We start from the raw sequence: 19,824 nt of genomic DNA, 5'->3' as shown, positions 1-19,824 counted from the left end.
GCCCCCTTTTAATTTTTTCAGCCAACAGGCCTATAATTGTTGTGAGGTGAGATTTCCACCCCTCTTCAAGAGGAAGACCTGCCTCACAGAGCTGCTGGCCAATTGGAGGCTGGCAGCTCTGTAGTACCAGCAGCAGTACTGACCGTGCTGGCCACTGCAGCTAGGCCAAAAAGGAGACATTCAGCGATGGACCCAGACCTTTAGGTAAGTCCAAGAACTTGCCAGGTCTGGGTTGGCAGACCCTGGTGAAGGGTTTGAGTGGGGAGATGGGGGGGGCATGTTGGACAAAGCAGGGGGGATGGTGGATACGGGGAGGGAAAATTTGAGGGAGGGCCTCCAAATGGGGCCAAGGACCCTGAAAGAATGCAACCCTCCCCACTACCTTTTAACTGGCCAGCAGCCCACCGGGTCAAACCTGGTGGGCTGTATATTGGGCCCAGGCCTTTCCCTCCGCTCATTAAACCTGAGTGACGCTGGGATGAGGCCCTTGAATTGGCATTAATTTCCCACTTAAGGGTCTCAATTTGGCCACGGGGTGGGCAACCCACCTGACAGCCTCCCTGCCGCTCATGAACTTGGGATGGAGCGGGCAGGCACCGGACATGCTATCGATGGCATGGCGTCTTATTTTACTGCTTTTCCATCTGCAGGTGGCCTGTAAAATCTTGGGCAGAGTTTTGACGCTCAGGATGGGCAGGCGGGAGCGGTCAGGAAGCTGACTGCTGCCCGTGATCAGGGCTGGACTTTGACTTCACGTTGGATGGGCCAATTAAGGCCCGCCCAGCGTGAAACGCGCGCTTCAGCGCTCAGTACTGCCTGTATGGCGGGGTGGGGGGAGGAAGGAGAGAGCGCAAGTTCGTACGTGCGTGTAGGTGTGCGCTGAAAAAGCTCCCTGAGGCACAGAACTGCCTCAGGGAGATGAAGATATGAAAAATTAAAAATAAAGATTTTTAAAATGTCATAAAACATGCCCCCCCCCCACCATGTGACTCTGTCACATGAGCAGGGATATGTTATTAATGAAATGTTAAAATTTTTGTTTTATATTCATTTGCTGTTGGAAACCTCACCCCGCCCGTGGATGAGATTTCCTAAAAAATGCATAGGCCGCTTGGTCTTTCCAACTGGCAGCGAAAAGTTTCTTTCAATTATAACTTTAATGGCCTCAATAGGCCTTTTAATTGTCAGACGTGCTGTTGATTCTGGCATGCACCCGCTGACCGAAATATTGCGTGAGTGCGCGATGATGTCGGGATGCTCGCCTGATGTCATCGCACTTCATTTTACCTTCATTCGGGTTGGGTGCGCGCCCGCCCAATGATAGTTACGATAAAATTGCCTACTTTTAAAAAAATGAGTTAAGAACAACTTAGGTGCTGCAGTTGGTGCTTAAGGTGGGAAGCAACCACAATGAACAATCAAACGCCTCCTGAGTTTTCACAGGACATTTATTTGATTTCTGGTTACTGCCTTGTTTTCTCTCTATCTTTTGCCATTCTATTTTTTTCTACTTACAGTGTTCCTCTTTTCATTCCCCCTGTTGTTTCTCTTTTCTTCCTTCTCTGCTGTTTGCTTTGTTGACTTTCACTGTTCTACCCATCAAACTTCATTACCGCTGAGCTTGAGTGAACTAAAGCTAGACATTTTCTTTCTTTTGATTTAAGCCACTCTTCGCACTAAGGCCAATTATACAGGAATCCCCACTTGACTAAGATCAGCCAACCCAGTAGGGAGCAAGTATTGATCTTTTCACTTTGCCGTATGTCAGCTTAGAACCACAACATGTGGTTTGTTTACCCACACTATTGTTACAGAGACCTTAGTGAGGCTCTTTCTAATGCATGCTCAGAAGACGTCCACTTCAGTGAATTTTCCAATAATGAACTTTCAGTTTGCAGTACTGTTTGCAAGCTATGGAGACTTCTGTAGGTTTAATTGTATCTCTGCACCTGTATTAGTATCCTGGTTTGCATTCACATAACTTCCTACCCCTGCTCTGTTTTAATGCTGTTACTATATTAACCTACTTATTTTAAATGGGTTAACGGCTACATTAAAATAGTGTAGACAGAAATATAGGGTAAGTGCAATGTGCTTGAAAATAGCACAAAACTGACCTTAGAGGCGAGGAAACATTGGTGAGCACTAACTATAAAATTACTATTTAAAAGAAAACTATTCCTATTATAAATCCCATTGAATTCCAAACATAGGATATTGGAACTGCAGGGTCTGTCAGCTAACATCTGTTTAGAGAAAGACAAGTTAATGTGAACCTTTCATCAGAACTGAAAACTGTAAGGTAAGCAAGATTTTTTTTTTAAACTAGAGAGGTTAGTAGGGATTTGTTTACACAGAAAGCTGTTTGAGTGCTTTTACCACAGGAAATGGTTCAGGAAGAGAACATTGCATCTTTTAATGTAAAATTGGCCTGATGTTTGAAGCAAAGGAAGATAAAAAGATGGTGACGAAGGAAAAGGGCAGTGGAATTTGCTTCGGCAAAGAGCCACCACAGAGTCCAAGGGCCTTCTCTGTGCTGGCAACTTCCGTGATTTTATAATGAAAGAAAGGGACAAGGCTTCCTAAAAAGTGCAAAGACCGCTTGGCCTTTTCGTCTGCCCGCCAACCGTAAGATTGGATGGGCAGTGAAAAATGTAAGTTAATTAAGACTTTAATCGCCTTAACAGGCCTTTTAATTGTCGGTGGGCGCGCTGCCGATTCCTGTGCGCGCCCGACAAATGAAATATTGCTTGACTGCACGTTGACGTCTGGACGGTCACCTGACATCCAACGGGCATCATTTTACGCTCGAGTGGGTCGGGTGCGCACCTGCCCACTGGGGTAAAACATTTTCCCCATATATTAACAATACTAGCATTTTAATTCCAGACTTTATTAAGGGCAGAAAATTATGCTGGGCGGGTGTGCATGCCCCGGCCAAGCGTAAAATGACGTGTGATGATGTCGGGCGAGCGTCCCGATATCAGTCCCGCAATATTTCGTTCAGGCACGCGCCGTAGTCGGCAGCATACCCATTGACAATTAAAAGGCCTATTAAGGCCATTAAAAATTTAATTAAATTCAAACTTATGCTGCCTGCTTAACCTTAGGGTTGGCAGGCAGGCGAAAAAGCCATTACATTTTTTAGGAAACCTCAACCACGGGTGGGATGAGGTTTCCTAAAGCAAATAATAATCACATAAAAATTTTACACTTGAATTAAAAGCATGCCCCTGCTCATGTGGCAGAGTCACATAAGGGGATATGTTTCATAACATTTATAAGATCTTTCATTTTTTAATCTGAATCAGTTCATCTCCCCATGGCAGCTGTCTCCCTCCAGGAAGATTATGTAGAGCACACTCATGCGAATACACGCAGGTCACTCTCACCTGGCTAACACAGGCAGCTCTCAGTGCTGCCACACGCGTTTCACGCTGGGCGGGCCTTATTTGGCCTGCCAGCGTGAAACTGCCTTCCGGGCCCGATCGTGGGCGGTGGTCGGCTTCCTGACCGCTCCCCCACCAAGCCCTCACGCCAAGGGCAAAATTCTGCTTGAAGTCTTTATCTCCATGCCTTCGCCTCCCTACTTGTTAACTCCTCCAAGAGTCGTCCAAAATCTCCATTCCATTGGCAGAGCAGGCTGGAGAGGCCGAATGGCTTACTCCTGTTCCTAATTTGTATGTATTGTAATTTAAATTCCCCCAGCTTCTGTGGTGGAATTTGAATTTTGGCCTCTAGATTACTAGTCCAACAACAATACCACTATGCTACCATCTTCTTTGGCAGTCTGGAAATGTTCAGTTGGTGTAGCACAGAATCTGTATTTTTTGTTTGCCTTGAATAACCTATATCTATCTTGGCAATGCCTTGCCCATCACTGCTTAGAGAATAATCTGTAGCTCAGTAACAGATGTCTGGAGAAAGCTTTGTTAAAATCTTACCACCACCCCCTCCCCCAACAAAAAAAAATAATAAAGTAGTAAGTTTTAGAGGGTTATTTTGTTAATTTTTTTTTGTTCAATGATTCTCCGAAAGAAAACTTATTACATTTTGTATTATATCTGTCCTGTTAATCAGGCTGCAGTATTTGTAAATGTTATATGCTAAACAGTGGAAGTTACCAGGAATTTTGTCACCAGTTCCATTGAAGTGTTGATGTTGGATTGCTTCCCCTTTTGATACAGCACGTTTCCAAATTTGTCACAAAACTGAAGTTTCACTTCCGATATTTTGACGATGGTGTAAATTGGGGATTGGGAGCTTCTCTTAAACTGAGGGTTTAGCACAAATTCCGGCAGTCTTAATCCAGGTAACACTGCACAAGGCAAAATATAAATATACTAATTCCCCCAATTCTTCTTCTGAGGGTTCTTCATTTGAATGAGTTATGACCAGTTTGGTATTTTTTAAAAATCTCAAGTCCAGCCTTAGCTGTGACAATGTGGAAACTAATGCACTCTGAATAGAAACAAAATCATACGTTAACATATTTGTCTTTGGTAATCCCTGGTGGCTGCTTTTCAAAGATTACTCATTGTTTTACTGCTCACTACAGGATGCTGTTCATTAAGCAACTGTGACAACCTTCAATTCGTCACAGGATTGTTCGGAGAAAGCAACCTGACTGGGTCATCAGGGAAAATTCAAGGAAAAGAGCGGGGTTAATAAAGGTCTGGAAATTGGTGACTAGTGTCTTCAAAAAACAGCCCTAAAAGTTACAATGATTTAACCAGCACAGGTCTTCAGAACTGAAACAAGTTCAATTGAAAAAAAAATTTATGTTATTTGATCCTTTTGCTAAACATGCAGTTTTCATGAAGTAAACATTGAAAAGCATGGGGTGGTGAAGAGCTAATTTTTGAATTTGTTTACAGGATGTGGGTGTCGCTGGCTGGGCCAGCATTTATTGCCCATCCCTAGTTGCCCTTGAGAAGCTGGCGGTGAGCTGCCTTTAGAACCGCTGCCAGTACTGTGGTGCCAGTACACCCACAGTGCTCCTAGGGAGGGAGCACCAGGATTTTGACCCAGCACTGAGAACTCTTCTTTCGACACCTGACTGCAGACTCCTTCAAGAATCTCCTCAGCACATCAACTGGAAAATTGGTTCTTAGTCCAATCAAATCTACAAAAGCTTTAGCATTGGTGTAGTATGAGACATGTGAACCAGGGAAGTCTTACACTCAATACCTGGTCTGTACTGATTTTGGTTAGGCTGATGATGGCAGCAGTAAAATTAGGCGTGTTGTCTCTGGCACAGGGAGAGGACAGAATAAGCAACTCCTGATTGCTGCTGGACAGTATAAATAGATGAAAGTCAAATAAAGACTGAGTCAGGCTGCACTTAGCTGTAATAGTGCTCCTGTTGACATCTATTCGCATGCAAAGAATAGTCACTTCGACCTAGTTGGGAGGACAGTGGAAAATAGTGGGACTGTACCCTAGAATGGACCACTACCTTCAGAGGAGGATCGATAAACTCTGGATTTGGGGTGGAGGGGGGAGTTGACAAATTGCTCCAAACTAAATGGAGTGAATTTTACTCAGCGGCGAGGTGGGGGTCGGGTGGCAGGGGTGTTATTCTGTGTCCCACCCCAGTAGAAAAGAGAGTTATGAGTCTGCCAACTTTAAAACAGGCTGCCCCGCAGCGATAATTTGCCAGGGGTGACCTTAATGAGGTGAGAGTGGGACCCCCATTCCCTCAGGGTCAGGAGGCCCCACCCTCAAGAGCTGCAGGTGATTGGCTGGCAGCTGAGTAGCCCCAGCAGCACCAGAGCGCAGCAGTGGCCGCTGCTGGGACCACAAGAAGTCCCGTGAAGAAAAATCATGGGCAGGGTTTTGCCCTTGGCGGGGGAGCTCGGCGGGCAGTCGGGGGTTTTACGTGGGCGGGCTAATTAAGGCCCCTTCATGGCGGAATGTGTGTGGCAACGCTCAGCGCTGCCTGTGTGAGCGGGGGGAGGAAGGCGAGCGGGCCTAGCCCAACCTTCACGCATGGAGCTGCCTCAGGGAGATGAAGCGCTGTTTAAAAAAATAAAAGAAATAAAATTGTCTTAAAATATGTCCCCTCGTGTGACTCTGTCACATAACTGGGACATGTTTTTAATTCAAAAATAAAACTTTTATTTGATATTTATTTGCTTTAGGAAACCTCATCCCACACGTGGATGAGATTTCCTAAAAAACATAAAGGCTGCTTGGCTTTTTCACCTGCCCACCAACTGTTCAGTTGGACAGGCAACGAAAATTTGAATTTAATTAGCTTCTTCATGGCCTTAATAGGCCCTTTAATTGTCGGCGGGTGCGAGCCAGAGTCACTGTTCCGACGTCATCATGCGTCATACACTCAGGCATTTTGGGCACGTGCCCACACGCCCAGCGTAATATTCTGCCCCATGAATAACAGACTTCAAGGTAAGTTTGGTCAGACATTTTGGTCGTGGAGGGATTGGGGATCCCAGCGAGGTGGGTGGGGGCATTGTGTTTGAGAGGTCAGTGGGGGGAGGTATGAAGGGAGTACCATCTTGGGGTGATTTCCCTGACAGGCACAGGGATTCCCCAAAGGTGGAACGCCCCTTCCTTTCTGACCTTTACTCTGAGGTGGGAAATTTGTGTGCTGGCCACTTTCCTTCTGCCTTTCCCCACCCACTCTATTATGGAGTTGAAGGTGGAAAGAGGCCCTTAACTGCCCTTTACTTGGAAACTTAAGGGCCTCAATATGGCCATATTTCAGTGGCTTTATCCACACACTGTAATATGGGGGACAACTTAGGGGTGGGCAGGAAGGCAGTGAGCTGGACACCTGTTTTATTTTACTTATTACTTATTTTACTTTTATTTATTTATTTTACCCCCCCCCACCTGCCCTCCCACCGGCCTTAAGTGCGCTGGTGGTGGGGTCATAAAATTCCCCCTAATGTGTGTGTTTCAATTGACTTGCAGAGTTGTAACTTCATAAAAGTTCAGGCTTTTTGCTTTTACAATTATTCAGATTGCAACCAAAGGTTTCTAATCTGATCAACATAGATTCAGCAAGTAATAGAAAACATGTGTGTTTACCTCATAGTATAGAGGAAAGTTTGAGGCTAGCCCCGGTTCCTGCAAGTTAGTAAAGTGATAGGCCGGAATTTTTCATTCCCATTGGCATCGGCTGTCATGGTGGACGGGCAGGGGTGGGGTGCGAAATATGGTGAGAAGACCAAAAACTGGTTTCATGCCATTGTGAAACCAGTTTGTGATCATCTGCTCCACCCTCCAACGGCGGGCTGCGTTTCCCACAGCCACACATCGGGAACCTAATTTCAATACTTTAGCATCTTGTTATCAGCGGAGCTGGAGCTGCTGGGGTCACAGAGATTCGGATGGACCGGACACTCCTGGAGTCACCTGGGTGGATGGCCCTGGGGTGTGCATCTGCTGATCCTCCTCCCTTCGGGTTCCCATGGGCCCCTGGCTGTCCTTGAGGAGAAGGGGTAGCTGGAGTGAGATCATGCTGCCTTGTACTCCTCAAGTTGACACTGCTGGAGGCCAACTATGGTGTCAGCGGTGGAGTTCAGCCCGTGCAGTAGACCAGGACAAGTTTCTATGGCAGTCGCCATCCTAAACTTGGTGCGTTGGCATGCCAGCGCCATCACCTCAGCCTGAAGGCAGACATCGTGCCCTGCGATCTGAGGAGTGCAGCAAACATCCCTTCCTGATGTTCCTGAGCTTGCTTTTGCAGCTCCAGCAACTGAGGTATGACCAAGTCCAGAAGCTCCTCATCTGGCTTGGACTCAGCAGATTCCTGGCCTCCAGCAATCCTCCTAGTGCCGGACACTTAGGCAGTCCCCGCCTCCTCCTGCAGACAGTGCAATGTGCTCACCAAGTTGTGACTCCGAGGCTATTCTAGAACTAGGTCGCACCGATGTGTGTGTGTCTGCATTGGTGGAGGGTGTGGGTGAGCACTGTGACGTGACTTCAATTAGGGTGTTATAAGATTATTCTTCCGAGGTCTCTTTGTGGTTTGAGTCAAGGACCTGGCTTGTGAACCACCTCAACTTCGCAGATGTGCCTGCGAAAGCAAGGACAGATAATTAGTGCAGTGGACTGTGGAACAGGAGAATTGACTCATGGCATGGTTTTCTGATGGATGTTGCACTGCTGGATCCTCACTTGGTTGAGCACCACCGACCTCACCCTCAGCACTGGGATGGTCCAGGTCGTTGCCGGCCAGCTGGATGACTCTATTTTCAAAGCCTGTGAAGACCTTGATGTCAGTCATTCCTCCACCATCTGTGACCTCTCCCTTTTGTTGTGTGGCAGCTTGTCCTGCATGAGTACAGATGGAGAGACTGTAAGCAGGACACCCATAATACCCTGGAGGTTCAAAATTCTATTTGCACCATTGTGACCTCGGATAAGACTGAGTAATTATTCCCTATTAGATTTTCCATTGTCCAAGAATATTTTAAGATTACACCATTGCTGGGTGGGAATTTTACAGAATTAATACTGGGTTTCACTTCCCTCAACCACATAGCAAAATGTTCTTCAATTGCATTGGCCATGTTGCATTATAGATGGATTGAGGCAGCTGTTAATATTTGTATTTTAAAAAAAACATTCTTTTAACCTAAATTTTTCACCTCCTATTTTTCTCTCTCTAGCTCAGGGTTGTTGAGCTGACCTGGATCAACCTCTCTGCCATACCATATCAACTAGTTCTTCCTAGTGCATGCAGCTCAGCATACACTGCATTTACAAATTGAACCAGTTTGGGGCTCTGCTTTGACTATGGGTGGAATCGTCCCAGATTTGCATGTGTGGGTGATGAGTGGTGCCATGAATGGGATGAGGACCTGATCCACAGAGCAGATGAAGGCATGTGTGAGAAAGCGAGTGGTAATGTCCCTTGAACTGGCAGTAAGTGAAGTCGCTGTGGATGTATGATGGGTTTGTGAGTGTGTAAACTGAGAGTATGAGCAGAGTGACTTACCCTGACACAACAGAGGAGATCATTCATCCTCTTTCAGCACTGTGTGGCTATCCTCTTTTGCAGGGCAATGGTGCTGACTGCCGTTGTCATTGCCTCCCATGCTGGATTGATGACCTTGCTTGCTGGTCTTCACCAGACTGGGGCTAAGGACTTCACGGCGGGCATCCACTCCATTCAGTAGGTGCCCGAGGGAGGCGTCATTAAATTTTGGGGCAGCATGTTTCCTCCCTTTGGCAGCCATGACTTTGCAGCAGCTTCTGATCTCTTAGAGAGTGCTGGCTCTGTGCAGGGCGCCCTATAAATATAGCACCCGGATTACCGAAGACCTGAGTTGACAGTGGGATTGGTGAATCAGAGGCTGCCCCACCAGCGATCTGGTGTGTTTCCTGGGAATGCAGTATTATTGAGATGGGACATGCCTGGAATGGAACGGTACGTTGCAAAAACCCACATTTTGCATCAGGCGGGCAAAATGACTTTTTTCACACCTGCTACCATACTTAGTGCAAATCTGGGACGATTCCACCCATAGTCAAAGCAGAGCCCCAAAACGGTTCAATTTGTAAATGCAGTGTATGCTGAGCTGCATGCACTAGGAAGAACTAGTTGATATGGTATGGCAGAGAGGTTGATCCAGGTCAGCTCAACAACCCTGAGCTAGAGAGAGAAAAATAGGAGGTGAAAAATTTAGGTTAAAAGAATGTTTTTTTTAAAATACAAATATTAACAGCTGCCTCAATCCATCTATAATGCAACATGGCCAATGCAATTGAAGAACATTTTGCTATGTGGTTGAGGGAAGTGAAACCCAGTATTAATTCTGTAAAATTCCCACCCGGCAATGGTGTAATCTTAAAATATTCTTGGACAATGGAAAATCTAATAGGGAATAATTACTCAGTCTTATCCGAGGTCACAATGGTGCAAATAGAATTTTGAACCTCCAGGGTATTATGGGATTGCGGTCTCTGTATAATGGGAAAGCAGACATAGTGTGATGTCCTTGCCAAATACATTGACCTAAGGTCACCTGAGTATGAAAGTAGTGTATAGCTGCAGGATCCAATGATAATGGACTGCAACGTAGAAGCAGAGTCAACAAAGAATTATGGACTTATCAACATTCTAAGGAGTTGTATGAAAAAGACTCTTTCCTCTTTTTCTGAAACAATTGGGAAATATCTTACTTCGGGTTTGACCCAGGTTTTGGTGTGTTTCAAAGCAATTCTTTGTTCAGAGAGGCAAGATGACAATGCTTTTTAGAGCTCTATAGTCTGACCTGATGTGTGACCCAGAGGTGTAGTGTTGAAATTCCACCCTGGTAAGTTGTGAATTCAATAACTTTGGTAAATTATGTTCCAGCACTGGAAAAATTACCATGAAAGCTGCCATACTGCTGTAAGAACCCAACTGTCTCACTAATACTCTTCAGAACCTGGCACCCTGGTCTGGCCTACATGTGATGCCAGTCCCACCCTACATAGTTGTTACATTGCCCTCAGGAAACTAGGGGTGGGCAGTAAGTACCGACTTGTCAGTTTTGCCTAAACCGGAAGATCAAATAGAAAGTGGAAGCCAAGAATTAGTCATGCCATTGCACCTCTCAGTGACTGATCATAGAGAACAGCACTTAATACATCCTTAACTCTACAAAGGTACTGAGCTCAGAAATGCTTACATAATCCTCAGCAGTAGCCTTGAATGTAGTCTATTTAGTGTCCATATATTTGGTGCTTTCTATTCCGTCCTTGCCTGAAGGCACTGACTCTTACTAAGGCATGGTTCCATGGACACCAGTAGCCTATCTTGCTACAATGACTATTTTTCAAATGTGCACATTAACCGTAAATGTTATTTCACGGTGGAGACTTCACGGTCAAGCCAGGTTCTGTTCTCACCTTAAGCTTACATTAAACCATTCAGTGGTGATTGGGGTAGGAATCCTTGTAGACTTTATTTTCCTCTGTAGCCCAGATGTGCTAAAATCAATTTTACTGGTTCTTACCTTAGCCAATAGTGGCTCAGGGGGTAGCACTCTTGTCTCTAAGTCAGGCAGTTGTGTGTTCAAGTCCCACTCCAGGACTTGAGCCCAAAAATCAATGCTGACCCTCCAGTACAGTACTAAGTGCCGCACTGTCAGATGTGCTGTCTTTCGGATGCGGTATTAAACTGAGGACTGCCCTCTTGGGTAGATGTAAAAGATCTGGTGGTGCTATTTTGAAGAAGAGCAGGGCAGTTATCCCTGTCATCCTGGCCAATATTTATCCCTCAACCAACATCACAAAAATAGAAATAAAAACAAAAAAACTGCGGATGCTGGAAGTCCAAAACAAAAACAGAATTACCTGGAAAAACTCAGCAGGTCTGGCAGCATCGGCGGAGAAGAAAAGAGTTGACGTTTCGAGTCCTCATGACCCTTCGACAGAACTTGAGTTCGAGTCCAGGAAAGAGCTGAAATATAAGCTGGTTTAAGGTGTGTGTGTGGGGGGCGGAGAGATAGAGAGACAGAGAGGTGGAGGGGGTTGGTGTGGTTGTAGGGACAAACAAGCAGTGATAGAAGCAGATCATCAAAAGATGTCAACCACAATAGTACAATAGAACACATAGGTGTTAAAGTTAAAGTTGGTGATATTATCTGATAATAATAGATAATATCACCAACTTTAACTTTAACACCTATGTGTTCTATTGTACTATTGTGGTTGACATCTTTTGATGATCTGCTTCTATCACTGCTTGTTTGTCCCTACAACCACACCAACCCCCTCCACCTCTCTGTCTCTCTATCTCTCCGCCCGCCACACACACACCTTAAACCAGCTTATATTTCAGCTCTTTCCTGGACTCGAACTCAAGTTCTGTCGAAGGGTCATGAGGACTCGAAACGTCAACTCTTTTCTTCTCCGCCGATGCTGCCAGACCTGCTGAGTTTTTCCAGGTAATTCTGTTTTTGTTTTGTTTTTCACAAAAACAGAATATCGGTCATTATCATATTGCTGGTTGTGGGACCTTGCTGCACTAATTGACTGCAGTGTTTTAACAGTGACTGCACTTCAAGAGTACTTCACTGGCTATAAAGAGTTATGGGGCATCCAGTGGCCATGAAAGGTGCTATATAAAGGCAAGTCTTTTTTTTTTCCTTTTTGAGCTCCATCAAGTCAGCACCAACTGAGAATTGAACATGGGACCTTCTGTGCTCTGTGGTTTTAGTATTCCACTGTTCAGTGGTTATTTTTACTGGGAAATCCAGAGAACTCATTACTAGTCATCAATGCTTAGTGGCAAAATTACTGATCATTGAGCTAAGGAAACCTCAGCATCATTCCTTTGTATTAGTTGGGTCTGTGTTGTGTGAAAAGTACTTCTAAGAATTCAGACTGTATTGTTCTCCGCCTTTCTCCAACCCATGCTCCTGTTCACTTAGCCTCCATTTATTTACAATGTTTGTACAATGGCGGTATTTATTTCCATGCCCTCTTTCTGCTCATGGAAGTTTTGAAACAATTCTTTCCAGTACCTCCAAGTTGTGGTCATGATGCTAAATTACTAGGAGCTTGTTGCCATGGTATCTGGTTCCTGACCTTCATGGCTGAAACTCCAAACAAAGAATCACATCTGGCTATGGGACTATTCATCAAGGCCTGCATGGTCCCATGGGGCCCTGCAGTTTTGACAGGAAGGCACAATATTGCTGATTTGAAATCTGCAGAGCGGTGTTGGTTACCTTATCACTTCAGTTAGCTTTTAGCTATTTGAGTAGTGTGAAATGTTCATTGCTGCAGCTGTTGGCTGACTTATTGCTTCCCACAGTATGCAAAAATGAATTCCCCACACGAGGAGTCCTCACCAAACAGCATCCACCATTTTGACAATGTATTGCTATTGACCACAAGCACACAAACTCTCCACTTTCAATGGTCACAGGAAATGTCTTATTCAAGAAAGGACGTACATTTATGTAGCATCTCTCATGGCCTCAGAACATCCCAAAATGCTTTAAATCCAATGAAGTGCTTTTTAAAAACGTGTAGTTACTTGTCAGGCTCTGAACACAGACCCAGAAACGCAAGGAATGACAATTCTGTTGAGAACCAGAGGTGAAATGAAGTTCTGTCGTAATTGGCCCCTAGGCTCTATAGTGAGCATCACTGCTCTCTTCATCTTCTCAGCTACAGGAAAGTGGGTGGGAGTATTCAGTCTGGATTGGGGAAGAAGTAAAAAGGTAGGAGGGAGGAATCTGTAATTTTTGGGCTCCTACCAGTTAGCCACACTCTAAGATATTGTATTGGGAAATCGTAGGCATGTTCCCATAGTTACCCAATGCAGCAAATCAGAGAATTACCCCCAGACAGTCAGAAAGACCCTGCAGTGAACAGGTTAGCTGCTGCTAAAAGCAGTTCAATTCTGCAGGAACTCTCTTCATTTTCTTCTTCTCTTTTACAGCTGCTGTTAATGGAGATCCCTTCAAGTCTGATGAAACCAATGAAGACACTATTGGTGTCCTGGTGCGGCTGATCACAGAGAAGAAAGGTTGGCATGCAATTATTTCATTCTCATCAATTCAAACTACTATGGTAGGCACATGATAGTTTCTAAATATTAATATAAGAAATTTGGGTTGGCTTTTCGAGGCTGCTCTGCTATTCGATAAGATCACTGCTGATCTTCTACACTAACTCCACCTTACCGACCTTTGGGAAGCCTGACAGCTAAAGGAAAGCTGGACTGCTGGATCCAGGAGGTAAATTCCTTTCCAGTTACCTACTGGATGCAGCATAGCTGCCTTGCTAAATCCTGTCATCGGCACCTCCCTCTCCTCAGCCTCCAATCTCGGCCTCTGTTGGTCAGAGCTTGGCCTCCAGCATTTCCTCATACCCCACGCCACTGCACCTGCCTCCATATTCCCAACTCCCAAGTTCCGAGCTAATGGTCAACGGACAAGATAGAGGTCATTCCCTTGGCACCAGAGTGAGGTGCACGGAATGCAGGGTGGTCCCTTTTACAGGTTCCACCTCCTCCTGCTCAGACTTTGTCACAGTGACTCTCAGGTACAGATGTGAAGGGAGAAGTCTGTTAATTTTTGCTGTTTCTTCTTTAACGGTTTGTGTTCTGTTATTTATTAGACTTTATGGCCTGGATTTTATGGTGGTAATGGTGCTGAATCTGTCAATGTTTGCCATCATTACATAAGTGAATATACCAGTTATCACCAATGTGTTTCACAGCGAAAGGTTTGGGAGGGATGCACTAATACCTCTTTGCCTTTTCTGCCTCTTTTATCCCCTCCAATCCTATAACCTTCTGTGATATCTGTTGCATGATGTTGTGGTGACTGCATGTCATTGTAATGTAAAGGTGCTCAGCAGAGCAAGGGTTAACATGGGACTGGAGAATTGCATTGCCCACAGTATGATGTATAGGCTCACATGGTAATAGACTGAGAGAACAATCTAGAGAGAACACTTTGGAACCAGCCTGCTTGGAGGTAACAGCACCATGCATGACAATAACTTGGGATCTGTAAATAGTTAAAGGTTAACAATAAAGGGTTCATGTTTAAATGTACAAGTCTCAAGATCTCAGCCATTGAGACATCTAAAGAACCCATAATGGAACATTGCTGACAGCTGTGGGATATCAGCAACACCAACATGGCACAACATGCTTGGCAGCAGTGCCAAGATATCACATCAGAGATAGGAACACAATCCAACATGGTGACCCATGGTGAAATAAAAGATGGCAGCTAAATGTATGAGCCCAGAACAGCATCCCATGGTATGAAAAACTAAAAGCAACTGAAGTCTAGAGAGACGCGCACCTAAGAAGAAAATTTGAAGAAACAATTAAAGAAGCTTTACTAAAGACTTGGAAGTGAGAAGTCCACCAGATTGAGTGCAATTCCATTACAGAAAATTGCAAGAACCCAAGTGACACAGTTCATGAGACGGTGAACAAAAATACAAAAAGTAGCTGTGCTGACATTTTAGAATAGGTTGCAGTCTGAAGGGCTCAGAATCTAGAGGGCAGCAGCTGCAAGTAAAAAAACAAAGGCTTAAAAACAACCTGTAAAAAAAAAAAAAATCAGCTGGCAGAGTCAAAGGTTTAAGCAGAATCTGCCAGGTTTAATAAAAAAAAACCTGTAGATTTTAAGAACAAAGTGTTGTCACTTTAAGTTTTAAAAGAAATGGACCCCAATTGGACCGCGAGCCTGCCAAAACTCCCACAGCTTGGCACTTTCAAAAAAGCCATTCCGGAATAAAAAAAAGGAAAAGAAATCACCTAGGAAAGAAATGCTCCTATCTTAGAAGTTTAAAACAGGTTTTAAAAAAAGGGCCATGATTGCCAGAGAGTTCACCAAAATTGGGGAAAGCACAGGAAACATACACAGAGAAATCGATAGTTGCAGAAACAACCAGAGAGGGAAAAAAAGTTACTGCACTGACAGCTCTTAAAGGGGTAATGAAATTTAAAACTGTAACTACAAGAAAACACAAACAGCCATGGACAGCAAGTTAGAAGAGCCAAACGCATTTTTGCTATGGAAAGGGCTAAACCAGACCCAAGAATGGGAATCTTGGAGAAGACAATTTTTAGTCTACAGAAGAACTACAAGATTAAATAAGGAATTAGAAGAAATACAAGTTGATCATTTTTTATTCATCTCCACAGCCAACATATAGATCCATACTCGACAACATTTTCAGTTGTTATTTTAAACTCCTATTAAAGTGCTAAGGGCAATAAGAGACCCCAAAGCGCGGGCAATAAGAGACCCCAGAGGGAGGGCAACAAAAGACTCCAGTGCAAGGACAGCAAAAGACCTCAGAGGGGGGAACAAATGATTCTAGAGCTGGGTAACAGAAACCGCAGAGAGAGGGAGTCAAAGGACCCCAGAGCAAGGGAGACAGATGGCAGTGCAGAGTGAGCAGATGGGTATGAATGAAGAAAAGCTATCTGAGGTAACTTAAAAGAAGCAAAATATTCAATAAGTAAATGAAGCTGTTCTACAGGAAAATGTTCGCTTCAGAGTTGAACTGAAGCTTTGAAACGTAAGATTCAAGCTGAGTATATACCTCTGAAAACGCATGATAAACTGAAGTCTTCAATGAATCAAACTGTTCGAGATCTGAACAAACAAATCTCTGAGATGATACAAAGGTATCAGGAGGAAATAACGACCCTCAGTTTCACAGTTGGCAAATCAAAGCAAGAGTTGGGAAAACTCAACCAAATGTACAGCCAGACAAAACAGCAGGCAAAAAAGTCATGCAAAGGAGTGGCAACCCTGAAAGACTCCTTGAAGAATCAATATGTAGCCCTGGAAAAACATGAGGAGCTAAAAGGAATATTGAATATTACTTCAGAAAAAGCTGCATTGGAACTATTAGTAGCAATGAAACTATGCACTGAAGCCCAGAGTAAATTGGCAAGAGGTTAACAAGAAAATAAACAGTTGAAAGAACAGCTGATTGTCCTTCAAGATCAAATGCAAAAGGAATGCATAACCGTTCAGCAACATGAAGAAATGAAGACTGTCTGTGTCTTAGACCACAGAATGGAAGGACAGCAGGAGTAACTTGAAGAGACTCTAATGAATTACAGGAAAGCTCAAGCTTTGCAAAGAAAAGGAAAACCTGTTGAAAGACTGTCACATGTTTCAAGAATCCCTTAAGACACAGTTTGCTCTTCTGGAAAATTATAGAGAAGCAAAAGGAATTGACCGCCACTCTGTAAAAACCGAAGAACCAGTTGGCAGAGAAGACTCAGCAATATTCAATATTCCAGGAGGAAGCCAAAAGCTGATGAGCTGAAGAAACAGTTGAATGGAAAAGAGGAGACGTTGAAAGGAAAAGCCGTGGAACTTTCCAAACTGTGAATGGATAATGACGCCATGAATTACACAATTACAGGGCTGAGGCAAGTTAAGACTTCACCGGAGACTGACCTGGCCAACAATGAATCCAAAATGAAGGACAACGACAAAGTTCTGTTGCAGACAAAAAATAAAGACAGAAATTAGATCGGAAAATGTAAATCCAACACTGAAGCACAGGGCACTAGAAGAGTGAAAAGCTGAGCTGAATGAAATGATTCATTAGCTTGCCAAAGGATTTGGAAATAAAACAGCACACAGGTGTTTGGCTGAAATTGTGAAACAGGTGGAAATGATGCAAAACATCCACGTCCAGCACAAATATGATGGATGTCACGGAAAAAGAAAATTTGAGTCCACTGTAAGAATGAACGGAGTGCACATTCCCTTTGGAAGACAGCTGAAAAATCCATCGTACAGAAAAAATTAGTAGAGTTGTTAATAAAGAGAACCCCAGCTCAAAGGAGTCCAAAAGGTGATTCAAAAACCAAGTACCTGAAACACAGAGCACTACCACCATTACTCCAAACGTGACAGACTGGGATATGGAAGAACTGTCAAGCCTCAAGACCGTCTGAATTTATAAAGTCAGAGACTTGAGTTGGTGGAGCAGGGATAGCAAATAAATAGTTACACTCTGTTGGGAAGGAATGTTTTCTTTGGAGAAGAAAGGGGAATGTTGTATGATGTTGTGGTGCCTGAATGCTATTGTAATGTAAAGGTGCTCAGCGGAGCCAGCATTAATGTGAGATTGGTGAATAGCACTGCCCACTGGATGATGTATAGAGTCACATGGTAATAGATTGCGAGACCAGTCTAGAGAGAACACCCTGGAACCAACCTGCATGGAGGTAACAGCACCCTGTATGACAGTAACCTGGGATCTGTAAAAGGTTAAAGGTTAACAATAAACAGTTCACATTTAAATATACAAGTCTCAAGAGCTCATCATAGATCTAAAGAACCCATATTACAACAATATTTGCGCTCCTCTAATTCTGGACAGAATTGTGCATTTTCAATCATAATTGCTCCACCATTGGTGGCCATGCTTTTAGTTGCCTAGGTCCCAAAGTCTGGAATTCCCTCTCTGCTTCTCTACCTCGCTTTCTTAAAGCCTACTTCTTTGACTAAGGTTTTGGTCACATGACCTAATATCCCCTTTGGTGCTCGGTGTTATATTTTGTTTCATACTGCTTCTGTGAAGCTCCTTGGGACATTTCATTACGTTAAAGCCGCTATAAAAAGATTTGTTGTTGTTGTTGTTTACTCCTTCATGTCCTGTCCCGGAGCCCAGTGCTCAGGGAAATTGGATAAAGATATCCTTTCTCTGACAGCCACACAAGCCAGCAGCTCACAGACCAGATGCTTATGTGACACAATTTTCCTGCTCCCTGTGGAGACAGCCTCAATGGAAGTAGCCTCCCTGCAGCAGGCGGGAGGACCACTGGAGCCAGACGCTCCAAGCCCCATTAACAGGGGCCCAAGGAAGGAATGGCTAGCCCCACAGCCCTGCGGTTTCTCCCAGCGGGCTTTCCCTTCCTTGCTGCGGAGCCTTCTGCCTTCCTCATGCTGCATAATTAATTTGATTTAGCATCCAAGGGCACCTCCATTTTGAGGCTTCCTCGAGTTCTCCTACCTGCCTGGGCAGTGCCTATCACTCCCGTAGGGCGGCTGAGGCTCCAGGGTGGCCAGCCCTTTGATTGGATGGCAAGCGTGGAGGCACCAATTAGGAGGCTGCCTCTGAAAGAACATCTCCTTCGGCCTAGCTCCCAGTAAGTTCAGGATCGAGACCACAATTTGGTCCCAATGTCAGGGTCCTGAAGACCATGGTAAAATCCAGCTCTGGGAATCTGACAGTCACCTCTGTGTTGATTTTCACAAAGTAAAGAGCATGGGAGGGAGAAGATGAAACCTTTGCCTGTTTATCCAGTAAATAAAGATGTGTAACCCGTCTGGTAAGAATTTCCCTTGATTGCTCTGTGTTTGTGAAGATTATACTTGTTCAGTACCACAAACTGTATCTGAAAGAATGTTTTAAAAATACAGGACTGAGGAAATTTTCAGACCCCTTTAATGATGTTGCTACAAATAGCAACCAGAGGAAAATCTATCTTTAATTATAAAATTTAACTCCCGATAGTACTGAGTGTTGACGGGTTTTGTACATTGTGTGCAAGAACTTAAAGTCCAACCTGGTTTATTAGTGAAACGTCAACTTCAAACAATTGTACTTGCGTTTCCATTCATTTCTGTGGATGGTTTTTAAGTGCAGTGTAAAATAGTGCAACAGATCTCTTCCTGTTGTGGGTTTAACCATTTGCCTTTATCATTAAGAAGCAACACATTAGAGGCCTTCTTCCATAGTCAATGGCATTGGATAATTTATTAACGCACTTCATATGCAGCCAGGGTTACAATTCTTTTCTTCATGACAGAAAATGCAGCGGCCTTGGATGAGATGTTAAAGGAGTATGAGAGGAAGGAAGGGATCACCAACAACAACATGGCAGAAATCACCAACAAGAATGTGGCAGAAAAGTAAGTTTTCTTTCACGTACATACGTTCAAATCTGGGGTCAAAAGATCTGATTTTAACCTAACCTGTCCTGGGATCTGGAGAAAATTGGGTTGGATGCCTGTTTTGTGCCCCCATTTGATTTTACTTGCCATTGAAATCAGCGCCAGGTAAAATTATGCAGTGTTTACAATGGGTGTCTGACCCGAGCCCACCCAATTCCTGTCAGGTGGATCAGATTAAAATCGAGGCTATAGAATTTTATAGCACAGCAAGAGAATATTCATCCCATCACATAAATACTAGTTCTCAGCATGAGCTTTCCACTTAATCCCAATCCCATACCCTTCTTTCCTACCCTTTAATTTTTTTTTGCTAATGTTTATTCACTTCCTGTCAAATGGCTATTATGGATTTTGCTTCCACCATTATTTCTGATAAGACATTCCAAGAATGATT

At 44.1% G+C, this 19,824-nt stretch overlaps 1 protein-coding gene across 2 annotated transcripts in view; it reads left to right on the top strand.

The window, feature by feature from the left end:
• The window catches only part of relt (RELT TNF receptor), a 92,470-nt gene that overhangs the window by 46,227 nt on the left and 26,419 nt on the right, over positions 1-19,824 (top strand). For both annotated transcript variants that reach the window (XM_041199366.1, XM_041199367.1), the window contains 2 exons: positions 13,415-13,501; positions 19,286-19,388. In XM_041199366.1, the coding sequence (XP_041055300.1) occupies positions 13,415-13,501; positions 19,286-19,388 (190 nt within the window). The remainder of the gene's footprint in view (positions 1-13,414; positions 13,502-19,285; positions 19,389-19,824) is intronic.

The sequence above is a fragment of the Carcharodon carcharias genome, chromosome 11, assembly GCF_017639515.1.
Source record: "Carcharodon carcharias isolate sCarCar2 chromosome 11, sCarCar2.pri, whole genome shotgun sequence".
Classification (NCBI taxonomy): domain Eukaryota; kingdom Metazoa; phylum Chordata; class Chondrichthyes; order Lamniformes; family Lamnidae; genus Carcharodon; species Carcharodon carcharias.
The sequence above is the reverse complement of the archived record's forward strand: the minus strand, read 5'-3'. Positions and strand labels throughout refer to the sequence as shown.